Consider the following 26,983-nt stretch of genomic DNA (forward strand, 5'->3'; position numbering starts at 1 on the left):
CAGCCCCACATATAACGCATTGCAATAATCCAGACGAGATGTTATCAAAGCATGGATAACTGTAGCTAGGCTATCTCTGTCCAGGTAAGGGCGTAGTTGGTATACCAGCCTAAGCTGATAAAAAGTGCTCCATGCACTTGTGCCTCAAGTGACAGTTCTGGGTCCAAAAGCACGCCCAAGCTACGAATCTGATCCTTGAATAGCAGAGTCACACAACAAACCATTCTTCAAACTCAGATTTTTGGAATCAATTTGTGATGGTTTGAGTCTATTCAATTTTTTAAAACTCAAAAGAACACTTTCTAGTGGGTGCACACCTGCATAAGAGTATGCTTAAAGTATACTCTAGAGTAGTTCACTAGATTGTGGCCTTTATTTCTACACAATTTAAGAACGGCAATAAATACAAGTTCAAACACATAGAAGATGTAAGTGGTACTATGCATCTGAGGTTTTTAAGAATAAGCAAAATGAGTATTGGTGTTAAATCTTGGCATAAATTATGTTGTGCTTCCAGGAAGAATGAGTATGAATACGCATGTGAAGTATTGGCCTAAATGGTAAAATGTGCTTATATCTTGTGCATTAAGCATTTTTGGTGGGAAGATCAGGATCAGATTTGTTGTAATAGAGAGTGTTGTAGATATATCCAGAATATTTCCTTCACTGAGTACTTTCCTCACCAGCCATCTCCCGTAACCTAATACGTTAGGATAGCCAGAAGGGCTTTGAGATCAGAAAGGGTGGGACGTCTCTTGCTTGAACCCTGATGTTGAACATTAAGCACTTCTTGACATTCTTTTTGTGCTACCATGGTCATTTAGATGGCAGGATAATTATGAATGGGATGGGTAATTATGACAGCAAACAGAATTCGCTTGGTTTGCTGTCCATGACTGATAAGATACCTTGCCAGGGAATTTGGCTAGGAAACTTTCAAATTTATTAAGAAGATGTCTGTGGAATCTTCAAACATTATTCATAGCCCTGATATAAGCCCCATTATTTAACATAAATTTCAAGCTGGAGTTTAATCCTGGGGGCAGTAAGAATAGCTATTGTTAAAATAACGCAAATAAAAGTATGACATTTGTCCGAGTTGCACTTGAGCTGAGTATTTCTGAACTTAAATTACTTTAATTTACTATGTGGGAAAGAAAATATTATTAGCCACTAACTAGGAGCACAGGCTAGCTGCTATGCGTCATATCATAAGCCAGAGGACATCATACTGTTGCTGCTATTACACTAGTCATTCTCATCTAGAGACTTATGAGTCCCATATCCTTTCTGAAAGTAGGGAATATAGTTTGAAGAACCAGGATACAGAAAAGGTAGATATATGTGCATCCATCCATCCATCCATCCATCCATCCATATTTACTTATATAGTACTTATTGGAGAAAATAGTTTTCCTCTATGTGTGTCTGCAAAGGCTTACTGTAAAATCCAAGTAACAATACTAAGAGTGTTGTTAACTGAAGTTAAGTGAAGTTACAGGAAAGCTGATCTCTTGGAACAAGAAATGAAATTGGCATGGACGATGAGCCAATAATATTAAGTAAAGATACAGACTGAATGCCTCATAACTTCAACACAGATCTCTGTGATATATTACATTGCATATGCATGTCATCAAAGCTGCCATCAACTTCTGCTGGATGCGTTTGCAAGATCTCGTTACCTTCTACATAATAAGCCTGCACACACACAACCATCCACCTGGTTATACTTTAGATTGAGATGGATTCCCCACTGACCTCTCCACAAACACCATGAACTGCTTGAAGGATTTATATAACATATTAACCCCCACCCAGATAATATTGATCACCTGTTTCATATCCAATTCAAGATGTCTGTTTGACCCAGAAAATTCCTATATAAAAAAATTGGTAGCAGTATTCTTCAATGAAGACAAAAACCTATTAACTATTATGCAAAGTTTTACATGAAGATAGGAAACACTGGAACCTTTTTAACTTAAAGAAAATTCATTCTGGATAGAGGGCCACAGGTGTAATACTGCTGGTAAATTTAGTTCTCTGCTTAGCTCCATTTTTAAAACGTCAAAAGAAAATTGTTTTATGGACATGTTCAGACACACATCCCCACCAGAAGCATGTCTGCACAGGCAGCTTTCTTTACACAAGATTATACTCTTGAGCATTCTGAACTCCAGAACTTCAGGTAAAGAACTGCAATATTTAAGAAGCAGTATTTAAGATTCAATGCCCCCTCTCATCTACATGCAGTTCTCTGAGTAAAGCTACATAAAGTAGCTTCATCCAGCTACTTCTTTTAAAGTAGCTTCTTCTTTTAAAGCATTTTCTGAGTAATCCAATTTTCCAAGATAGGAAGCTTCAAGCATCATTTTTTGCTTGCTCTGCATCCATATGACATTTCCTAGTTCAAACAAGAGGACAAACAAGAACAGGCTTTTCATACTGTTTGAGTGATAGCGATATCAGAAAAAGTGTTCTCAGACAGGTCACAGTGGTTTCACCTACTTCACATAACATGCATGTAAAGTGAATACATAAGGTGCACATTTCTGAGCAGTTTATTTTCCTCTTGAGTGATTTTCATGAAAGCCTTAAGAACCCAAATTGGGCATCACCAAGAGTTAAGATCAAGCAAACTCAAACAACAGTGACAATATGTTTAACATCAGGATCATTGTGGCTGATTACAGCAGTTTCGTAGATCTACATGCTGTCCTGTGGGAACAAAGCAGAATGTGCTGGACTACTAAACCACAATTATACAAGGGTCACCATGTCTACACGGGACATGTTTACATTTATATTTTGTGCATGGCATGTATTTTCATATAAAGATGAGTTTCCCCATGGGGATAATATTAGAATGTAACTTAACTGATCTAACCTTTATGCCGTTTGGTTCTCATTTTTGGAAGCTGATGAGTAAAATGCAAAGGAAGCATGCATAATCCCAGGGGACAGTAATTTAGACATTTTGGGTTGTGGTAACTACACTGATGAAATATCCCAATGTAAAGTTATCTTCAAAAACATTTTAAAGATACTTGTGGAAACTGTAATATTTCATAACAAATCAAGCTTTTTCATGGCAGGCCACCCGTGTGTATTACTTTTAGAAGGAGAATTGCAAAATTACAGGACAAAGTAACACCACTTTTTTAAAGCAACATTTATCCTTTTCCCAAGAACTAAAGGCTTCCTGTCAGACACTGACTTAATTAACTTTATTAACAATAAGTTTTTTAGAGTTCCAATTATTTTGGAGGTGTTTTAAGCTGAATGACAAGAGTTATCACTGGGCTAAAAGGCTAGATGTACGCCTCAAAAATATAGAAACAATTAAAGAAGAAGGATTTCTGTATTTGGAAATGGGATGGGAAACTAGAATGAATTAATCTATATCTCTTAATATAGTATTAAGTACAGCTCAAAAATATAGATAACTTACCTGCTATAATTGAATATTCAATATATGTATTCAATATTCAATATACACCAAGCCCATGAAAAAGAATCCTGTAAATCAGTATATAGTAATTTCCTCTATTATTTAATTTTTCAAAATAGGAGCATTAAAATGCAACACACTTTCCATTTTTAATTTTTATAAAACAAAGAGAAGATGGGCAATAATTGTTAAACATCTACTCAATAGTGACCTTTCCAGCTCCTTCACAAACCAACTGGGAGCATGACATCTTTATTTACAACACTTTTTGTCAATGATTCAAGAGAGTCAATGATACTGTCTGTTTGCAGCTGTCATCAGACAGCTGCTTTTTTCTGCTGACCCAGGCACTTTCCCCTCATTGTCACTAATACTAGTTCTTCCTTGCAGCGCTGGAAACATCAACTCTCCATGGCGATTCCTCACCTCAATACCTGTTTCCTGTCCTAAAGCCCCTATTTGTATCTTCTACCAGCACTGCTACAGCCACTGGTATACTCTTAGGGATTGCTTAACAGGTTACAAAATTCTTACATGAATGGCTTGATGAAATGTAGGCACAGGTATAACATGTAGGAAACCTTCAAGCAAGAGAGGTGTGTCATGTGTCAACATTAGGAAGCTGAGCACAATAATTTAACCATGCACAAGATCACATCTTAGACAAACAACACATGTGTATTATGTACATTAACTTCTACGCAGAAGTACCTTCTATGTCAGAATTTTGTTATGTGTGAAGTAGCGCATATTAGCACTACCAATCCATCTTTAACCTGCTAATGGTGCAGAATACGCCATTTCTTAATATGATATATTATCAGAATAATTTACATTAGAACAACGTATTTCTTCAGTTCCTTGAAGTGGTCCCCTATAGATGTCCCCCTTAGCACATATAAGAGGGAGAAGAACATTAAGAACAGGAGGTTCATTCAGTGCTTCCCTGATCTTTTGGCACACTGTGGTAGAACTATCCATTTTATCTATCATTAAGACAACACAGGGAGTTGCCTTATACTGGGTTAGACCATTGGCCCATCTAGCTTGTATTTTCTATACTGACTTGAAACAGCTCTCGGATAGGAGTCTTCCCAGTCCTACCTGAAGATATTGAATCAGTGACCTTTTGCATGCAAAGCATGTGCTCTATTATTGGGCTACTGCCCTTTCCCATAACCCCCAGATGGCACATAATACTGGCAAGCGGAATGTGCCATGGGGTTGCTGGGAATTAGCAATGCAGGATTCCCTGGAATACCTACGGCACTTTTAGAGTGCTTTCAGAAAACCATTTTTGTATATTATTCTCATCTACTTTGCCATTGTTAGTCACTGGATGATTCAACCTGAACATAAAACCTTGGGCAGAAAACTTTGCTTCTCATTTTGCCAGATTGTTATTTCACCATGCTTGAAAAGTAACAAGTATAAATTCACATGGATAAGCAAATGTTTCAGTACAAGTATGTCACATTTCATTTGCCGTATGTCTTGCTGCTCTATATTCTCTTGCGTTTCTACAAAGTTGCACATGAACATTTTCTCTTTTCTACATGATGCACCACAGTAGCCAGAGTGTTTTGTCACACTGCATCAATTCAGTAACCCTACCACTTAACACAGTGGCATGGATTCAAAGATGTCCATCCATTCACAGAAGGACTCCTTCCATGAACCCAACGACTTTCAGTCCAGCAGAAACTCCTGCTAACAAAAAGGCAAAGGCAATTTTTGCTGATTTCCCCTCCCTTGCAGCCCCCCATGCCACCTCTCACACAATTCTGGAAGGTTTCCCAATGCTATAGAGCACATTTTTAGAATGCTGCGGGGGGGGGGGGATATTAGCACAAATTGTCTTTCCCTTTCCATTAGAGGGGTGCCACCCCACCTAAGCAAAAAACTGCTCCTTGAAGCTCTGGATCCAACCTATCATACCAGCTGATGTGGTAGCCTGGCAATATAACAGATTCTCTATTATTGCTATTTGATGCAAAGACAAATACTGCAACTGTTAAAAAGAACCCATAGAAACAACCAGACTATTAAAGAAGTAACAGTGATGGCCACCCAAAGCCACAGATGCTATGCACAGAAGTACTGGTCTAAACACCAAAGTCAGACACTTCAAAAATGTTAAGGAATGTTACACCTCCTCTGGAAGTTCCTCAGGTCTGTATTGTCTAAGAGAACTTGATTATATCTTGGCTGGTGAAGGCAACATATGCACAGAATGGTTTCTGAAGTTCAGAATACGCGCAGTAATTGCAATGCTGAATTTATTTATTAAGAATATTTATAGTCTATCCTTTCACTGCATTTGTAGTGCTCATATAACGAAGCTGAAGAGACTACAGATGCATGTGTAAACATGTACATATACTTCTAATGTTGATTCTCCATAAATGCTAACTCATACAAGAGTTATAATGGAAGCCAAAATGTGCCATGCTAGGATATGGACTGAAGGAAGAGTAGCAAGTGGTGGATAAATGCTACAGAACACATGCAATTTTTCAAGAGAGAAGAGGGGTTGTTTTTTTTTTTAATAAGGAGAAGCTGAATTCACCCATCCACCAAGTTTTTATGAAGACTCTGACTACACAGATTTCATTTTCCACTGTACCTTTAGTTACAGATTCTGCTAAAAGTTTACTTCAGGAGCCATTTCTAATTGAACAAAAATAAAAGAATTACAAGCACACCACACAGAGGGAACTATATTTCCATAATCAGTGGCACCAAAGGCAGAATGTGTCATTCGTTTGAATAGGGTTTGAACAGTTGGTCCAGTGCCAGAGATGTATAGCATCTGATGCATTCCTGAGTGCTCTGGGGGATTTTCCACTTGATACGGCTGCAGTTCCCTTTGGAGTCTGGTCTTGCTGTGGAGTGAAGAAACGAAAAGGGCTGTAATTACTCCCAAGTCTCTTCCCCTGCATTATAGAGCCCAGCTGGCTTCCCTGGTTTACCAGGGAATTGGGGGCAATGAAACAAGTAGGAGAACAACTGGAATGCAGATGGTGGAATTGTCAGCAACTCCAACCAGACACAAGTAAGAGCACAAGTAAGAGTGGCAGTGAGGGCGGCAAAATGATCTCACTTCTCAGCCATTATTGCATCCTTAGGTAAATGTCCAGCACAGCTTTTTAGAGTGGTGAGGATATTATTACATGTAATGGGGAGGTGGCATTGAAACCGCCAGAGGCCTGCTGTAACAAGTTTACAAGGTACTTGGAGGTACTTTACAAGGTACTTCAATGAATACAAGTGACTTTACCCTCAAAGTTTGTCCTGTATTCTTTGACCCTTGCTCATCTTGGCTACTTACAATGAGCCCAAGGGGATTGACTGGGTGGGTCCAGAAGGTGATGAATGCCTCCTTAGGGAGGGGGAGGTTCAGGCCACCTTGAAGGAGGTGGTTATGAGACCAGAACATTGTAACAACCAGTCATAAATATTCCCTTTTGGGGCAAGGTGCTTGAGATGGTGGTGGTGGTCCAGCTCCAGTTGGATGAAATGGATAATCAAGATCCATTTTAGGCAGATTTAGGCAAGGGTTTGGTACTGAAATACACTTTGTCACCCTGATGGATTACCTCTGTCAGGAGAGACACAGGGGGAGTGTGACCCTGTTGATTCTCCTTGACGCCTCAGGAGCTGTTGGGTACCATTTGGCTATGATATCTTGCTGCATGGGCTGAGGGTTGGATGAGGAAGACGTGGTGATATAATAGTAGTTCTGCTCATACCTGCATGGTTGGTTTAAGCAAGTAGTACTTCTGCTCAACCCCCACGACAATTGAGCAGTGGGGTCTTGCAAGGTACCATCTTATTCCCCATACTCTTTATTATCTATATGAAGCTACTGTATGAGGTCATTTAAAGTTTTAGAGGGAAGTGTAATCAGAGTCAGGTGAGGTGCTGAACTTTTGTCTGGACTTAGTAGCGGACGGGATGAGGGCTGAATCCTAACAAGACAGAGGCATTGTGGTCAAGAGGCTCCCAGGCCAGAAAACTAGTGATTAATTCATTCTGGATGAGCTTGCACTCCCCCTGAAGGAACAGGTGCACAGCTTGGGGGTGGTCCATGATCCAATATTGTCACTGGAGGCCCAGGTGGCCTCTGTGGCTTGGAGTGCCTTTTAGCAGTTCCAGCTAGTTCACCAGTTGCAGCCTTTCCTCAACACTGATAGCCCAGCTGTGGTGATCCATACTCTAGTAATCTCTAGATTTGATTATTGTAATGCATTATATATGGGACTGCCCATAAAGATGGTCCAAAAGTTTTAACTAGTGCAGAATTTGGCAGCTAGATTTTTCTACTTGTTTGTCTAGATGGAGCCATATTACAACAATTCTGAAAAAAAAAAAAGGCTGCCTATGTGCTTCTGAGCCCAATTCAAGGTGCTGGTGCTTGCCTTTAAAGCCCTAAGTGGTTTGGGAGTCAAATAACTGAAGGAGTGCTTCCTCCCATACCAACGCGATTGATTTTATCCCTTTCATTTTCATAGTTTTATTTTACTTTATTGGTGATGTATAATTTTATATTTGTTCACATTATTGGAACCCCCTTTTGAGGGTGAAGGGCAGTCTAGAACTTCTTTAAAATAAATAAATAAAAATGATGGAAATTGTTGTAATATTGCTGGAAACCGTAAGGACTAAAGAAATTTAGGGTGCAATCCTATGGCCGCTAGTCAGTGGCTAGATGGCCATAGGATACGTTGGTTTCTGGGAACCGACCTCAGAGCCCACACTCCGAGGTTGGTTCCCAGAGAACTGACCCCCACCCCCTCTCACGCCGCCTCGTAGGCAGCATGGATTGGCTCCATGCTCATATGAGCACACAGAGCGGCGCAAATGGGGCATTCCTGGGGGTGGGCTGTGGCAGGGAGGTCAGAAATGCTAGTATGACACTGCCTATGTGTCATCAGGCTGCCGCTTCCCGCACTCTGAGGTCCCACGGCTAGACAGCCAAAATCGGGTGTCTAGCCATGAAAGCTGGGCAGGGGGAACAAGGAGGAGATCGACTCCTCACCACTCCTCCCGCCCTGCACTGGATAGGCGGTCACTCCCAGCCTTGGAGGCGACCATGGATCCAGATAGGATTGCTCCCCGTTAGTTAGTTAGTTAGTTAGTTATTACATTTATATACTGCCCAATAGTTAAATATCTCTGGGCAGGTCACATCAGTTAAAACCACAAAATACAGCGTAAAATACATTATAAAAATCTAAATGTTTAAAACTATGGTATAAAATAAAAGTAAAAACCAGACTAAAATGCAGAGATGTAAAATACAATAACAGATTTAAAACAACAGGACATTTATAATGGGAACAGGTCGCATATCGGAAGATGGGACTCCCAGGTTGGAAGATGGTCAAAATACTACTGGGGAGGAACAGAGGATAAGTTCAACTAGCCCCAGATGTGATGACGCAGCTAGCTCAAAGCCGAAAGGATGGCTAGCAGCCAATGGTGCTGGTGGTGAACGACGAATCCGATGTTCTAAAGATCAACACACCATAGGAACCTGGAATGTAAGATCTATGAGCCAGGGCAAATTGGATGTGGTTATTGGGGAGATGTCAAGATTAAATATAGACATTTTGGGTGTCAGTGAACTGAAATGGACTGGAATGGGCCACTTCACATCAGATGACCACCAGATCTACTACTGTGGACAAGAGGACCACAGAAGAAATGGAGTAGCCTTCATAATTAATAATCAAGTGGCTAAAGCAGTGCTTGGATACAATCCAAAAAATGACAGAATGATCTCAATTCAAATTCAGGGTAAGCCATTTAACATCACAGTGATCCAAATATACGCCCCAACCACAGATGCTGAAGAAGCAGATGTAGATCAGTTCTATGAGGATCTGCAGCACCTATTGGATAGTACACCAAACAAAGATGTTATTTTCATTACAGGAGACTGGAATGCTAAGGTGGGTAGTCAAACGACACCTGGAATTACAGGCAAGCATGGTCTGGGAGAACAAAATGAAGCAGGACATAGGCTGATAGAATTTTGTCAAGACAACTCACTGTGCGTAACAAACACTCTCTTCCAACAACCTAAGAGACGACTTTATACATGGACTTCACCAGACGGTCGACACCGAAATCAGATTGACTACATCCTTTGTAGCCAAAAGTGGCGGACATCTATGCAGTTGGTAAAAACAAGACTTGGAGCTGATTGTACTTCAGATCACGAACTTCTTATTGCACAATTTAGAATCAGACTAAAGAGAATAGGGAAGACCCATAGATCAGTTAGATGTGAGCTCACGAATATTCCTCATGAATATGCAGTGGAGGTGAAGAATAGATTGAAGGGACTAGATTTAGTAGATAGGGTCCCGGAAGAACTATGGACAGAAGTTTGCAACATTGTTCAGGAGGGGGCAACAAAAAACGTCCCAAAGAAAAAGAAAACCAAGAAGGCAAGATGGCTGTCTGCTGAGACACTGGAAGCAGCCCAAGAAAGAAGGAAAGCAAAAGGCAACAGTGACAGGGGGAGATATGCCCAATTCAATGCAAAATTCCAGAGTTTAGCCAGAAGAGATAAGGAATTATTTTTAAACAAGCAATGCGCGGAAGTGGAAGAAGATAATAGAAGAGGAAGGACAAGAGACCTCTTCCAGAAAATTAGAAACATCAGAGGTAAATTCCAGGCAAAAATGGGTATGATCAAAAACAAAGATGGCAAGGACCTAACAGAAGCAGAAGAGATCAAGAAAAGGTGGCAAGAATATACGGAAGATCTGTATAGGAAGGATAATAATATCAAGGATAGATTTGACGGTGTGGTCAGTGAGCTAGAGCCAGACATCCCGAAGAGTGAGGTTGAATGGGCCTTAAGAAGCATTGCTAATAAGAAGGCAGCAGGAGATGATGGTATCCCAGCTGAACTGTTTAAAATCTTGCAAGATGATACTGTCAAGGTGATGCATGCCATATGCCAGCAAATTTGGAAAACACAAGAATGGCCAACAGATTGGAAAAAATCAACTTATATCCCCATACCAAAAAAGGGAAGCACCAAAGAATGTTCCAGCTATCGAACAGTGGCACTTATTTCACATGCCAGTAAGGTCATGCTCAAGATCTTGCAAGGCAGACTCCAGCAATTCATGGAACGAGAATTGCCAGATGTACAAGCTGGGTTTAGAAAAGGCAGAGGAACTAGAGACCAAATTGCCAATATCCGCTGGATAATGGAGAAAGCCAGGGAGTTTCAGAAAAACATCCATTTCTGTTTTAGTGACTATTCTAAAGCCTTTGACTGTGTGGATCATCACAAATTGTGGCAAGTTCTTGGCGGTATGGGGATACCAAGTCATCTTGTCTGCGTCCTGAGGAGTCTGTATAATGACCAAGTAGCAACGGTAAGAACAGACCACGGAACAACGGACTGGTTTAAGATTGGGAAAGGAGTACGGCAGGGTTGTATACTCTTACCCTACCTATTCAACCTGTACGCAGAATACATTATGCAATGTGCTGGGCTTGATGAAGCCAAGGCTGGAGTTAAAATTGCTGGAAGAAACATTAACAATCTCAGATATGCAGATGATACCACTTTGATGGCTGAAAACGAGGAGCTGAGGAACCTTCTGACGAAGGTGAAAGAAGAAAGTGCAAAAGCTGGGTCGCAGTTAAACCTCAAAAAAACCAAGATTATGGCAACCAGCTTGATTGATAACTGGCAAATAGAGGGAGAAAACGTGGAGGCAGTGACAGACTTTGTCTTTCTAGGCGCAAAGATTACTGCAGACGCTGACTGCAGCCAGGAAATCAGAAGACATTTACTTCTTGGGAGGACAGCAATGACAAATCTTGATAAAATAGTTAAGAGCAGAGACATCACACTGACAACAAAGGTCCGCATAGTTCAAGCAATGGTATTCCCCATAGTAACCTATGGCTGCGAGAGCTGGACCATAAGGAAGGCTGAGCGAAGAAAGATAGATGTTTTTGAACTGTGGTGCTGGAGGAAAATTGTGAGAGTGCCTTGGACTGCAAGAAGATCAAACTAGTCCATCCTCCAGGAAATAAAGCCAGACTGCTCTGGAAATAAAGCCAGGGAATGATACTAAAGGCAAAACTGAAGTACTTTGGCCACATAATGAGAAGACAGGATACTCTGGAGAAGATGCTGATGCTAGGGAAAGTGGAAGGCAAAAGGAATAGGGGCTGACCAAGGGCATGATGCATGGATGATATTCTGGAGGTGACGGACTCGACCATGGGGGAGCTGGGGGTGGCGACGGCCGACAGGAAGCTCTGGCGTGGGCTGGTCCATGAAGTCACGAAGAGTCGGAAGCAACTGACCGAATAAACAACAACAACAACAACACAGGTCTATTATACCAGTCATAGCACAACTTCCAAAGAAGAAAATCATGCAATGTATGCCATAGCCATTGAACACAGACAAGCCTCCTGTGTGGAAAATGTCCCAATAACCTGAGCATTAACAGAGCTACGAAAAGCATTAGAAGTGGTGGGATGTAAGGTAGAATTGATAAAGTATATATTAAAACAAGGCAGTCAGTGGTTGGGCTTTTTATTTTTCTGAACAAGTGAAACTTTTAAAATGGTTAACACTGCTTCCAAACAACAGATGACAACTGGTAATGTGCACTAACTACTTTTTTTTAAAGCAATGTGCGAAAAGCTGGGAAGGTTACATGACGAAAGTAAGAGAGCTGAAAGAGAATACACTTCAGAACAAAAGAGATGCTCATTTGTCTTGGGAAAGAATAATCAGAAGCACATCAGTATAATCAAGATTTTAAACCTGCCTATTGAACAAAGACACTGAATACAAACAGATGTGCTTTCTTGAAATAATTTCCACAAACACAACAATTTCTATTACACATTTTTATTATGATGGGTCTTACTCAAGCAGGAAACATTACCTGAAACACACAAATGCCACCAAATACAGCAATCATTCATCTAATTCTCCCCCTTCTGTAAGATTCAGTGCAATTACCTTGTGCCATAATGCCATGACAATGGGCATTTCTCCAGCTCTGCCAGACAATGCTGATGAATTGGGAAGAGGCAGGGGCAGAATGGAGAAAAACACAGCATCATGCAACTTGAGTTAAACTGCATAAGCATTATGGAGAAGAGTGGGAGAATGAGACACATGGCTGATGGTTTCTCCATCAGTAATGGGTTTCAGGTAATACATACTTATAGCCTCAGTAATATAGAACTTGTTACATATTTGGGAATACATAAGTAACTGCATATTCTTCAAAGGAACATTTTTCAAAACACTGGCATCTATATTATAGTTAAGTGAGGAATAAAATACATAAAAATATACCTAACAATTAGAGACTGTCCTTTAAATACAGACATATACATCTATAATTTTAAATTTTAAATTATATTCAGTCCATGCAATGAACTTATTGTATTTTCCAACTTATTTCCAAGAGATGTATTTTGTATCTGGGTAATTACTCACTACTTAACTGTGCACATGGTTCCAGAAAGGTAGGATTTCTTACAGTTTTTAACTGGATTCATACAAGGGTTTATACCAATTTTATTCAAGTATACTTAGAAATGAAAAAGCAGTTTAAGCATGGTAGACAAAGTCTGAGGATCCTTCATCTGTGATAATTTCAGATGTGAAATTTAACAATGCCTCCAAAGTTGTGTAGGGTGCTCCAAAAATGTCAGGTATTATTTTAAACTTAGTAGTCATAATCAACAAGCAATATGGGGAATCAGGCATGGGTGGGGTAGGTTGTTCCGTATTTCTAATTCTCCTCCAGGTGGGTTCCCTGTGCCAAATCACAAACTGTTCTAGAGGCCTCCCCCTCTGGAATATTGAGAAGAATGCCAAGCTGCAGCAGTGGGGTAGGGGTAGAAAACCCCTCATGAGTACAGAAAACAACAGGGCGTTAAAAACACCCCCCCCAAGACATAGTATGCTTGTTGTTGTTCAGTCGTTCAGTCGTGTCCGACTCTTCGTGACCCCATGGACCATAGCACGCCAGGCCTTCCTGTCCTGCGCTCTCTCCCGGGGTGTGCTCAAGTCCATATTCGTTGCATCGGTGATGCTATCTAGCCATCTCATCCTCTGCCGTCCCCTTCTCCTTTTGCCTTCAGTCTTTCCCAGCATCAGGGTCTTTTCCAGAGAGTTTTCTCTTCGCATTAGGTGGCCAAAATATTTGAGCTTCAGCTTCAGGATCTGTCCTTCCAATGAGCACTCAGGGTTGATTTCCTTTAGTACGGACTGATTTGACCTCCTTGCAGTCCAGGGGACTCATAAGAGTCTTCTCCAGCACCACAGTTCGAAAGCATCAATTCTTCGGCGCTCAGCCTTCCTTATAGTCCAGCTCTCACAGCCATACAATACTACTGGGAAAACCATAGCTTTGATTAGACGGACCTTTGTCGGCAAGGTGATGTCTCTGCTTCTTACTATGCTGTCTAGGTTGGCCATAGCTTTCCTCCCAAGGAGCAAGCGTCTTTTAATTTCATGGCTACAGTCACCGTCTGCGGTGATCTTGGAGCCCAAGCAAGTAAAATCTGTCACTGCTTCCATTTCTTCCCCTTCGATATGCCAGGAAGTGATGGGGCCAGATGCCATGATCTTCGTTTTTTTAATGTTGAGTTTCAAACCAGCTTTTGCACTCTCCTCTTTCACCCTCAACAAGAGGCTCTTGAGATCCTCTTCGCTTTCTGCCATTAGGGTGGTATCGTCTGCATATCGGAGGTTGTTGATAATTCTCCCAGCAATCTTAATTCCGACCTGTGATTCATCCAACCTGGCGTTTCTCATGATGTACTCTGCATATAAGTTAAATAAGCAGGGTGACAATATGCAGCCTTGTCGTATTCCTTTCCCAATTTTGAACCACTCAGTTGTTCCATGTCTGGTTCTTACTGTTGCTTCTTGACCCTCGTACAGGTTTCTCAGGAGACAGGTAAGGTGGTCTGGTACTCCCATCACTTTAAGAGTTTGCCACAGTTTGTTGTGATCCACACAATCAAAGGCTTTAGCGTAGTCAATGAAGCAGAAATAGACATTTTTCTGGAATTCTCTTGCTTTCTCCATGATGCAGCGAATGTTGGCAATTTGATCTCTAGTTCCTCTGCCTCTTCGAAACCCAGCTTGTACTTCCGGTAGTTCTCGGTTCGCATACTGCTGAAGCCTAGCTTGTAGGATTTTGAGCATCACCTTGCTGGCATGTGAAATGAGCGCAATTGTGCGGTAGTTTGAACACTCTTTGGCGTTGCCCTTCTTTGGAATTGGAATGTAAACTGACCTTTTGCAGTCTTGCGGCCACTGTTGAGTGTTCCAAATTTGTTGGCATATTGAATGCAGCACTTTAACAGCATCATCTTTTAGGATTTTAAATAGCTCAGCTGGAATACTGTCATCTCCGCTAGCTTTGTTGTTTGTAATGCTTCCTAAGGCCCACTTGACTTCACTTTCTAGGATGTCCGGCTCAAGTTCAGTGACCGCACTATCATGGCTATCAGGGACATTCAGATCTTTCCTGTATAGTTCTTCTGTGTATTCTTTCCACCTCTTCTTAATCTCATCTGCTTCTGTTAGGTCCCTGCCTTCTTTGTCCTTTATCATGCCCGTCTTTGCACAAAACGTTCCCTTGAGATCTCCGATTTTCTTGAAGAGATCTCTAGTCTTTCCCATTCTGTTGTTTTCCTCGATTTCTTTGCATTGTTCATTTAAGAAGGCCTTCTTGTCTCTCCTTGCTATTCTCTGGAACTCTGCATTCAGTTGGATATACCTTCCCCTTTCTCCCTTGCTTTTCGCTTCCCTTCTTTCCTCAGCTACTTGTAAAGCCTCATCAGACAGCCACTTGGCTTTCTTGCATTTCTTTTTCTTTGGGATGGATTGAGTTGCTGCCTCCTGAACAATGTTACGGACCTCCGTCCATAGTTCCTCAGGCACTCTGTCTATCAGGTCTAATCCCTGAAATCTATTCCTCTCCTCCACTGTATATTCATAAGGGATATGATTTAGGTCATACCTGAATGGTTTAGTGGTTTTCCCTACGTTCTTCAATTTAAGCTGAAATTTTGCAACAAGCAGCTCATGATCTGAGCCACAGTCAGCTCCAGGTCTTGTTTTTACTGACTGTATAGAGCTTCTCCATCTTTGGCTGCAAAGGACATAATCAATCTGATTTCGATATTGACCATCTGGTGATGTCCATGTGTAGAGTCGTCTCTTGTGCTGTTGGAAAAGAGTGTTTGCTATGATCAGCGTGTTCTCTTGGCAAAACTCTATTAGCCTTTGTCCTGCTTCATTTTGTACACCAAGGCCATGCACCAAACCAATGGATATTATGTAGCAGCAGGAAAAACGACAAACTCTCCTTGTCCCCACCAGTGGACAATAAGGTAACATTTTTGACAAATTTGGGGCTGGCAGGGGGAATATTGAACTTAAGGTGCCACTAGTCTCTTTTTTGTTTTTGCTGTAATACACCAACATATTTATTGTGCCATAAGATTTTGGGGACCAGAGCCCACTTTGACAAATGCATGAAGTATACCCCTAGTTAGCGGACATATAACTGAGGAAAACAGTTTTTAAAGAACCACAGGACTGTTGTTTTGCAGAACTGCAGCAATACTGTAGAGACACCACATTTCCCTGATGGAGATTTGATGTTGCAAAGAGTAAATACAATTGTTGGAAAGCACCCCAAGGTTTCTTCATTGCCTCAGGCCTTGGTTAGAATAACACTGTAAGGCTCATCAAGCAGTATATCAGTACCAGCTGGGAACTTCATAACAACCCATTACACACAAATTGCTTGTATAAAAGGGGGTGAATTGATTAATAAGTCAAACTCCAGCATTTGCTGTCTGATCTCCATTTTATGAATACCAACTGAAATGCTGTAACACTTTCTATAGGATATTACCAAAACCATATTCATTCTTCAGTCAAGTAGATCATGGGGAATTCCCACTATGTACGTGCAAAAACATCTTCAACTCAAAAAACAGAATAGGGAAGCCCTTGCGCTCATGTGAGCCCACCATGTGCTGTAGACTGGAAAATGCATGCTAAACATAATTTTTCAACTAAATAGGGATAAACATTTGGTTCATGCCTGGCATACTTTACAAAATTAAATGGCAATATGAAGCTGCCTTCAGGTGTTATGGGGAAGTGCTGAGAAATGGAGGCACAAGCCATTTTTACTTTGGCTTCATGGTTCTGGGTAACATCTGAAGGGGAAACATCATCATAATCATCATCTTCTACATTTCTATACTGCCCCTTAGCCGAAGCTTTCTGGGCAGTTTACAACAAGTTAAAATATTAAAATACAGTATACAAAATTTTAAAATCATTTACATAAAAGCATATGGACAGTATATACAAACAACATATAGCTAAAAACAACTTGAACTAAAAACAATTTTTTAAAAATTCAACAATAAAACTACACAGCTTAAAAACAGTATACAAAAGTCAGCAAAAGGAAGAAGAGTTCTAAAAAGGGAAGGCCTGCTATTAAATAAGAGTCTTTAATGCCTGCTTAAAAATCTTCAAAGACGCCACCAGGCGCATTTCAACCAGCAGGTCATTCCACAACTGAGGGGCGGCAAAGGAAAAGGTCCTCTTGCATGTGGCTGCCCATCTCACATTAAGCAGCCACAGCAGAGAGCCCTCAGAGGACCTTAGGTGGCAGACTGGGACATAGGGGAGAAGGCACTCCCTATGGAACATCTTAGGGAAGTTCCTTAGGGAGGAACATCTTCCCAGAACACTGGAAAAGGAGGTTGGTAAAACAGTGAAAACAAGAGAGATTACTTGGCATGCAAATGTTATGTTAATCTGAAGTTACTTTGACTGTTACACAGACTTGGGATAGGCTCAAATATATGTCTGTAAATGCAGTCATGTGAAGCTAACAAGTTAATACACAGTCTTATCAGAAGAAGCTGACCTAACATAGGGTAGCCATGTGTCCTACTTTACAGAGGACAGTCCTCTGTCTGAAGGCATCCTCTATTTGCAGAGCTGTCTAGTCCAAGTCCAGTTTAAAGATAAAGAATCATAAGAAGGCAGAGCAGGGGCCTTAAAGTTGCCCATCAACAGTTAGCGCCTGGAGAGCAAACTGAGCAGACACATAGTTCACCTGGTCATAGTCTTCTCCACTATGGTGAGATATACTGTATTTCTATCTAAATTATAATCATGATTTCTACCTTTGCATCTATACATATATGCAAATTGGCACCCTCTTTTGTCCTCTTTTTTGGCAATGCGTAAATTGCCACCCTAGTGTAACAGAATTCATTATCTTATGCACATTAGATAACAGAAGAACAACAAGGGCTTGGATCCAGAGGTTGATCCAACAAAGGCTTGGATCCAGAGTGGAAAGGAACTTAGGAACTTCTGCTTGTGCAAAGGAGTCTTACTGAATTCTCTCAGTTTCCCCATCCCACTCCAGTCCCCCATGCACCATCTCAGTAGTGGCTTTTGGGGCGCACATAGGGCTGCAGGAGGGGGGAGGAGGAACCAGTGGAGGGGTGTGTGGAACAACCATTGCCTGAGTGGAATTCCACATATCTATCTCTGGATCCAACCCAAATGTAACAGAAAGAAGAATAATTGTTTATATTTCAAAAGTGCCTGGCTTCTCCAGCAGCTATTGTGGTAAAGTCATTTTTGAAAGTGTATAACATCTGAGCTTAAATGGTAAATTTACTTAATCTTATAAAGGGCAGAAAAATAACATTTTTGTTGGTAACAGACTCTTCTCTCAGGTTAAAGGCATTTGAGGGGGCAGTACACTGAAGTTTCCCTTAGGGCACCATGCTGTCTTGAGCAATCTTTTCTAGGCAATACAAATACACTTCTGCCCGTAAAGCCAAAAGCTGAAAATTCTACCATAGTCATCCAAGTTGAATACACTCTATCCTACTTATTCATTCAATGCAATCCATGGAGACATTGCATCATGAATACTCAATCTTAGAGAAGTGATGACCCATTATTGTCATCCCTCTCATATTACAGTGATGATGGCCAAATAACATAGGTTTATCGAGAACTTTGCTTGCAACAAAATTCAGAAGGTGCATTCTCCTCTTCACTGAAATCAGTTTAGAAGCTCTTAAACATATAGGATTGTATTCATCGATTCCTTCTGTTGATAGACATGCTCCTTGGGATACAACCCATGTACAATTTAAAATATCTGTGAGCATCATTTTTTCTATAGCAAATTTGTTTTTGTTTTTATATGGCTGTTTGATTTCTGCCAGATGCTAGAATCACAAAAGATTACATTCTCATTTAATATATAAATGTGAGAATATAAAGCCTCCAGCAGACCTGCATGTTTCACCACTTCTCTATTTTTTTAATAAATTATATTCAGATTATGAGTCTAAGGAGTCTTCTGGACCAATTTTAAACTTTAAATTCACTCATATTATCTATCTCCTAGACTGTTGTTCAAAATGTGCCACAAGCCAATGGTAAAATATAACTAATCCTTAATTTTATTATTATACAACTAACAAGAAATATAAAAATAAACCAGATTTGTTCACTGAAATTATGTTACTGTAAACCTGAGAAATGTCATGCCAGCCAGACTATTTTACACACAACATGCTTCTAAGAATGCGTATGTTATAGATGTGTCACTAAAGGGTGTGGAAAAGAATGAACTTTCAAAAGAGGATACATACAAAACACATTAACATTTGCATCCCATATTATTAGCATCCATCTGATTCTAATGCAACCCGGTGCCTTCTCTCTACTTCACTATCTGGGACAAAACGCATAAGACGCCCTAACCCCAAAAGGAATAAAAATACCTCTTTTAAAAAATGACGCTGTCTTTCTATCTGAGTCCTTTCTTATCACCTAGAATTAAAGCATAAAATGAAAGAAAACCTATTCACTCCCCTGTAAATTAAACTGGACAGTAGCAAATCAAAATGCATAACTAAGGCAAATTGGAGAGAAGTAAAAAGACTTGCATCTGCTTTAGATTCAGTACCTAATCATTTGTGAAGGCTAATGTCTCCCAGCCACTGGCTTTACAGGAACAAAAGGAGAAGTCTGTTGCTAGAAGCCAATACAGAACTTATTTAAGATTGTTATTGTACTTCAAAGTTATATACGTGCTTCTACATTTTTAGCTTATATGAACATTGAAATGTGTAGTGCTGCTAACAAGTATCTAGTAATGCACCAAGGCTTATATTAATTTCACCATTTAGCAACTTTGTCAGTTATTTCCTTTTCCATGTGCCTACCAGATCCTGCTAAATTAAAACTTTTCCCAAAAAATTTAACTGGCTGCTTCATGATTTGTCACCTTTTGTCTTCTTTCAGCAATCCGTCATTAAGTCTTTAATTTGGTGTTTCCTGTTGTTTGCAATAGGATATATACTGTTTAAAATCCAAAGGATTTCAGACATAGATGGTGGGTAAAAATCTGTGAACCGTAAATAAATTCTTATAAGGAACGTACCAAAAAAGAAAAGAAAAAAAGATTGTTCTTCAGTCAGACTTAAGCCATTACTTTCTTCAAAAGAAGAAAAGACACAAGTTAAGAAAAAGGCACCGCCAAAGACCTTCTGCTCAAATGTGTATCTCCATGAAGTTTCCTGCTGAGTGCATATGAATGCACTGCTATCTGGGAAAAGGATCCAAATAGGATTTCAAACATCCAAAAATTTTAACTCAAACATTTAGGTATTTCACCATGCTGCTATTCATTCATTCACTGATTTTTTTGTCTTAGTTTAAAGAGATGCTAAACAAAAGGAGCCGAGCTCTACATGTTATTTACATTCCAAAACTAAGCTCCCCTTACCATCCCCCATCCCCCAAGTCTGTCATCCCTTCATAGCTAAACAAACCGTAAAGTCTAACCCCATGTTCCTGGAGCAATGTGTAACTAACATGGTTAAGCAAAAAAATCCTTCCAAAAAGGGCAAAAAAGGAGTTTTTTAAAGCTGTTATAGCTTTGTGTACTGTTTTGACTATGAACGGTATGCACACTCAGGTAGTACAAGTAGACTAAACTAGCTGAGGAAGGAGAATCGTTCCCTGCCTATTCTGAAGTCTTTGTTCTTCAAAAACTTAGTCACTAGTAGGTACTGGTGCCTTATCACTAAAATATATTGTTAAATGCAGTTTCCTGAAACAGTACAATGTGTGTTTTTCAACTGCTGATAATAAAAAGGCACAGTATATTTCGAAATGTGGCTTAATTACAGGTGATAGCAGAATGTATCACTCCAGGTAAAATTCTACGGAACTATATAGGAATCCAGAATGTGAGCCACAGAGATTATAGTGGTGCACAGAAAAGCACACAGAAGCCACTTAAATGGCTCACTGTAGCAGCTGTCTACAAATAACCAATCTCAACATTTGAGATTGTCTCAACAGAGAGCCAGTGTGGTGTAGTGGCTAGAGTGCTGGACTGGGAGTTGGGAGATCCGGGTTCTAGTCCCCACTCGGCCATGGAAGCTCACTGGGTGACTTTGGGCCAGTCACAGACTCTCAGCCCAACCCACCTCACAGGGTTGTTGTTGTGAGGATAAAATGGAGAGGAGGAGGAGTATGTACACCGCCTTGAGTTCCTTGGAGGAAAAAAGGCGGGATATAAATGTAATAAATAAATAAATAAATAAATTTTCTCCACAACCACTACAAACACCCGCTGTCCCTCCTGTCTGCAGTGAGATGGAGAAAATGGCAGCTGAAAAGCTGGAAGGATTTTGTATAGGGAAACCTACTATAATCAGTTCAAAAATTCTAAGTGGTACAAAATACCACTGCCCATCTTTGATAGGTTTGGGTTAGAGAGAACAGATTGGTAACATAGATAATGTTTACTCCTGCTTCCAAAGAAATTCTACTTAGGACAGAGGGCAAAAAGTAATGTAAAGCAAAATGTAATGCAAGTGAGACATTTATTATACATGGTGGCTTTGTTTTCATATGCTGCCCACAAAATCCAGTACAATTTTGCGGTGTCATATGCTGAAGACTGTCTATCTTTGTAACACTGTAGCACTATACTAGTATCCACATTTGTGATGTTTTGGTCTTGGTGGCCTTTTTTTCATTAGCTAATGTAATATCTGTTTGCATTGGAAGTATGGAAAAAGTGGTCCACTTTCCTGTGTTTATTTTTAGAAAGCACTATTCTGTGTTATGGGGCCGCGGTGGCTTAGTGGTTAAGACGCTGAACTGCAGACTGGAAGGTCGGCAGGACAGCAGTTCGAGACCCGAGTGCTGCGTGACGGAGTGAGCTCCCATCTTCAGTCCCAGCTTCTGCCAACCTAGCAGTTCGAAAGCAAGAAACTGCAAGTAGATAAATAGGTACCGCTTCGGCGGAAAAGGTAACAGCGTTCCGTGCACCTCAGTGTTCAGTCATGCCGGCCACATGGCCATGGAAGCGTCTTCGGACAGCGCTGGCTCTTCGGCTTAGAAATGGAGATGAGCACCACACCCTAGAGTCAGACACGACTGGTTGGGGACACCTTTACCTTTACCTTTATTCTGTGTTTTATAAGCTATATCTGCAATTTTATTTTCAAACTCTTTCTTAATAATATCATACAATGAATTTGCCTTTTCACTTTGGTATTCTGTGGCAGTTACCTTTTCAGTAATCTTGCCATTATGCCCTAAAGACAATGCAAATCCAATAAAACATTGATAACAAGAGTGGTAACGAACGCACCATTATTAACGACTACTTGGAAAAAAGGACTACTGCTGGAAGAGTATCAGGCTATCTTCAGTGCTGCACAACGCTAGGAAATAAAGAGCTTTAGGCTGAATCTACACATAGCGGTTATACTGTTATCATACCGTTATCATAACTATTGCTACCCATTGGTGTCATGTGTACCAATAGTTATGATAAGTGTATGATAACGGTATAACTGCTATGTGTAGATTCAGCCAGATAGGATAAAAGCAACAGCTAAGATGGTTTTGCAATAATATTCCTTCTTGAGTTTTAGCGCTTTGTTGCAGGCTAAAGAGGAACACCTGGAGTAGCCAATGGTAAAACTAGCTCGTTTTGAACCAAATCCAAAAACAAGCTATGCAGTGCATAACAAATAGGAAACACTAACTGATTGACTTGGCTCTTGAAGGTAGATCCCTTTTTGTGTGTCTTGATAATTAGCTCTGGTTTTTTACTGCAAAACTGCAAGTGAAAAAACCACTAGCAGTGGTTGTCAGTTTATCCTAAGCAACCAGTAGAATTTTGATTGCATTCATTTTCCACCTGTTGGTAAGAATTTCAACCCCAACCTCAACCTAAGAAAAGAAACTAGCTTAGCCCCTTGTATTGCACTTCTCTCAGAAAGCATTGTTGAAGACTAGAGACCTATTCAAGATTTCCATGAGCCAATCTTCTATCAGGCCTAGAAATGTGGAATCGGTCTATTTCCAGTCAACTACACCACTAGGGCCAGACCACGGGGCAAAGGCCTGGGTCTGTACAGTCCGGGAGGGCCCCCAAATGACCATCTGAGAAGTGGCGATGGTTCCACCTCCTGCCAACCCACTGCTAAAAGGAAGTGCCACAGTTGCAGCCCCACAACACACCAGTTTATATGAACTCAGTTTTTAAAAATTTGTTACCTGCGTAGCAGCAAGCTGAACCAGTCAAATGCTGCCATTGGGAGGACATGGCCAATAAGGCACTAGAACATCAAAAAGACTGGCCCTTTGCCGCTTCGGTTCCCCCATTGGTTGCACACTCACAAAGGCAGTGTCTGATTGAGTAGCAGTGGGGTGAACCAAAGTTGATGAAAAAAACCTTGAATTTAAAATGGTGTGCTGTTGGGGCTGAAGACTCAACCTTCCAGCTGCTGCAACACTTCCTTTTACCAGTGGACTCGGAAGAGGAGGAGAGGACTCAAAAGCCAAGTTGAACCAAGTCACACCCTTCCCAAGATAAAAAAAGAGGGCTGGCAGGATCACAAGCCAGAGGGAGGCCCCCCCCCCCCAGGAAAGCACCTTGCCCGTGGGCCCCTCAAACCTGGTAGTGCCTCTGTTTCCAGTCTGAACTTGCTCAGCATTACACATGGCAAACATAGGCATACCAAATGTTTGTGCATGTATACATGTGTATTACATCCACAATTTCAAAAAATTATAGATCTATGATTATTTAAAGATACCCTAGTATTTTAATGATTTCAGGAATTATGATGATCTCATCTGGTTTCATATATGTCACTGTGTGTTATATCATGCTCAAATAGGGACATTATTTCAACTGGATATTCATGCACAGACGTGCAATTTCACATGCCCCAGTGTCTGATTATGATCTCTATGTATTGTCCATAAATAATGTAAATTTGATTCTTGTATGCATGCTTGTTGAGAAAAGTTGGGCTTTGGCACCACACCACCAAGACTATTCTCAAATCTTACTTTTGGGCTCAATTCAATGTCATGGGAATGGATGTTCACTCACAGAACAGGACTTCTCCTGTTCCCCACCCTCTGCACCCCTCAAACCTACCTTCCAGAGCAGATTTGGGACTGTGTGGGGCCTGCTGGGGGAATCCACTCCTCTTCCATTCTGCTGGTGAACATACAGCATTGGATACAACCCTTTTGGGATGTATTTTTCAAGGAATAACTCCCACATACATAGATAAAAATATGGAGGATAAAGACATTCTAAAAGCTTTAATTTTTCTGTAGAATTTTGCACAGTACTAAGAAGCCTGCATCCTCCCAGTATTATTAAGTACTGCTTGTCTATTTTGCTTCCTAACTATAGGACCTATGGGCCGTTCAGCCATGACAGCAACAATACACAAACACTTACTAACAAAACCAAACAAAAAGACCAATTATAGTGCCAGTTCAAAAGATCAACAACCAAGGAATAATCAATACAGATAATTCCACATACATCACATCAAGTTCTCTTGCACAAAATATTTCCAAATTCCAGCTGGATTCTGTGCAAGCTTTGTCATTCTACTGGTTATAAAAACTGTCTGACCCTTTTTTTTATTAGGTACTTAATCCGGTGCAAAACAGGTGGTTGATGGATATTGTTTTAAGAGGTGCTAAACATTTCTCTCTCAGGCAATTATATAAAAGACATGACAGAAGGTAGTGAGTGCCTAGTTTGAAACAGAAGTTCTATTCTAGGGCATGGTTTTTTTTTGTTCATGCTACTTATATTCAACATTATGACCAGACTCGACAAAACACATCCGTTCCTGATTTAGGCAAATTACCATAATTAATTGTGAAGGGACAATGCCCATTTGGTTGTATGGAAAAACTGACAACCGGGTAACAATACTTATGTAATTTAACTGATTCTGTATTTATGCTCCTATTAAAGTCCATAGACAGGTGAGGGTTTTTCAAATGACATTGTTTCAGAGCATTTCCTGCCACATGATGTGGGTAAAGAACTGTGGGCTTCAATTCAAAGAAGATAAGCACAATTTCAAAGAAGTCTAATACAGATCTTCTATGGAGGGAAAGACTGCTTGCCGGTAACTGATGTTATTTCAAGTGGCCTTAGGAGCAGTCACACATATCGGTTCTATGCCTACACAGAATGAACTTCAGGAAAAGTTTTAGCCAGACAGCTGGTACTTCTTTTCTTCCCCTCAGGAGGATATTTTTAGACAGGGCAAATGCCTTCTTGCTCAGTTCAGTTGTATTTATTTATTTTATTTTAATTTATTTCATTTCTATACCGCCCAATAGCTGAAGCTCTCTCTATTTACCACAACAAAGTTAACTGTAATAAAATGAGTGACATCTACAGTAGGGAAGGAGATTCAAGTGGTTATAATGACCACTTGAAGAACATCCGCTACTGTTAATGAGCCTGTCTTTCTTCCTTATGGTTTGCATACTGTGCCACATGTACTTACCTGATGGGAAAGGCCATAGATCAATGGTAGAGCATATGTTTTGCATGTAAAACTTTCCAGGTTCAATCTCTAGCATTTCTAGGCAGAAGTGGAAAAGGCTCTGTCAGAAACCCTGGAGAGCTGCTGCCAGTCACTGTAAACCAGGTAGGCAAACTAGTGCCCTTGATATATTTTGGATTACAACTCCCATCATCCCTGAACACTGGCCATGCTGGCTAGTGGGTGATGAAATTTGTGGTCCCAAACATCTGGAGGGCACAAGGCTGCTTACCCTTGGTACAGATAGTACTGAGCTAGATGGACCAAACTTCTGATTCGGTATACAGCCTTCCTATGTTCCTAGCTGATATATCTGGAGGAAGGTATAGTAAAATAGAATATGCACTGTAGTAGAAAGAACCTGTGAATATGCAAAAGAGGCTATGTTTTTAGCTGAATGGTCTTCTATGGCCTTGTAGGCCCCTTCCAACCCTACTATTCTATGATTCTACACCAATAGTTGTTTTGCCAGGTCATAGCAAATAGTAACTGGATACCAGCTGAAGGTCAGTCAAGCAGAGGTAATGAAACCAAGGCCTACAACCACAAGAAGAAAAGAGGAGTAGTAGTGGGAGACTCCTTGCTGTGTGGGATCGAAACCCAAGTATGTCGCGAAGACCCATGGACTCTCCAGGTATGCTGTCTCCTGGGAGGACAGATTAGAGACATGACTGAAGAGTTGCCTGCACTCATAAAGCCCACTGACAGGTATCCCTTTCTTCTCATCCATGTGGGAACAAAGGATACCACCAAGCGGAGCTACGAAGAAATCACGTCAGACTTTGAAACTTTGGGAAGGAAACTCAAGAACTTTGGGGCCCAAATAGCTTTCTCATCCATTCTTCCAGTAGTTAGAAGAGGGATAGAAAGGGAAAGAAAAATACTCTGGGTGAATGACTGGCTACAAAGGTGGTGCTGAGGAGAGAGATTTGGATTCTGGGACCATGGGCTATACTTCCTGGAAGATGGACTATTGGCAAGGGACGGGTTGCACCTCGCCAAGCCTGGGAAGAATGTGTTTGGCCACAGCATGAAGAACTTTATCAGAAGGGCTATAAACTAAATCTTACGGGGAAGGGAGACATAAAGTTGGGGGTAACAATGGACGACGGCTCATGTCTTAATAATAAGACTATTATTGGGCGCAACGGAGAGAACAGCTCTAATAGTGCCCAATAATAGTCTTCACAAACATGTAGGAAGACAGCCAGACTATGAAGCACACGGTCTTCAATGTCTATATACTAATGCCCAGAGTATGGGAAACAAACAGAACAAATTTGAACTCTTAATACAGGAGGGAAATTATCACTTCATAGGTGTAACTGAGACTTGGTGGGATGATTCTCATGACTGGAATACAGCAATTGAAGGATATAACTTGTTCAAAAACAACAGGAGGAACAGAAAGGGAGGTGGGGTTGCACTATATGTGAAAAATACATATCTCTGCACAGAAATACAGGGGGATGAGCTTGGTAGCCCCATCAAGAGCATCTGGGTTAAAATAAATGGAGCAAAGAATAAAAG

The 26,983-nt window shown here is 40.7% G+C and overlaps 1 protein-coding gene across 11 annotated transcripts in view; it reads right to left on the bottom strand.

Annotated features, from left to right (window-relative positions):
* The window catches only part of ARL15 (ARF like GTPase 15), a 447,774-nt gene that overhangs the window by 54,326 nt on the left and 366,465 nt on the right, over positions 1–26,983 (bottom strand). For 2 of the 11 annotated variants that reach the window (XM_084833226.1, XM_084833221.1), the window contains one exon: positions 1–6,339. This exon is cut by the window's left edge and continues 14,709 nt beyond it. The exons of 8 other annotated variants lie outside the window; for them this stretch is intronic. In XM_084833226.1, coding sequence (XP_084689352.1) covers positions 6,187–6,339 — 153 coding nt within the window. In that variant the 3' untranslated portion in view covers positions 1–6,186. The remainder of the gene's footprint in view (positions 6,340–26,983) is intronic. One more of the 11 variants, XM_084833214.1, reaches the window with a different exon arrangement.

The sequence above is a fragment of the Heloderma suspectum genome, chromosome 2, assembly GCF_057233095.1.
Source record: "Heloderma suspectum isolate Gila_16-S chromosome 2, 16-S_ref, whole genome shotgun sequence".
Taxonomy (NCBI): Eukaryota; Metazoa; Chordata; class Lepidosauria; order Squamata; family Helodermatidae; genus Heloderma; species Heloderma suspectum.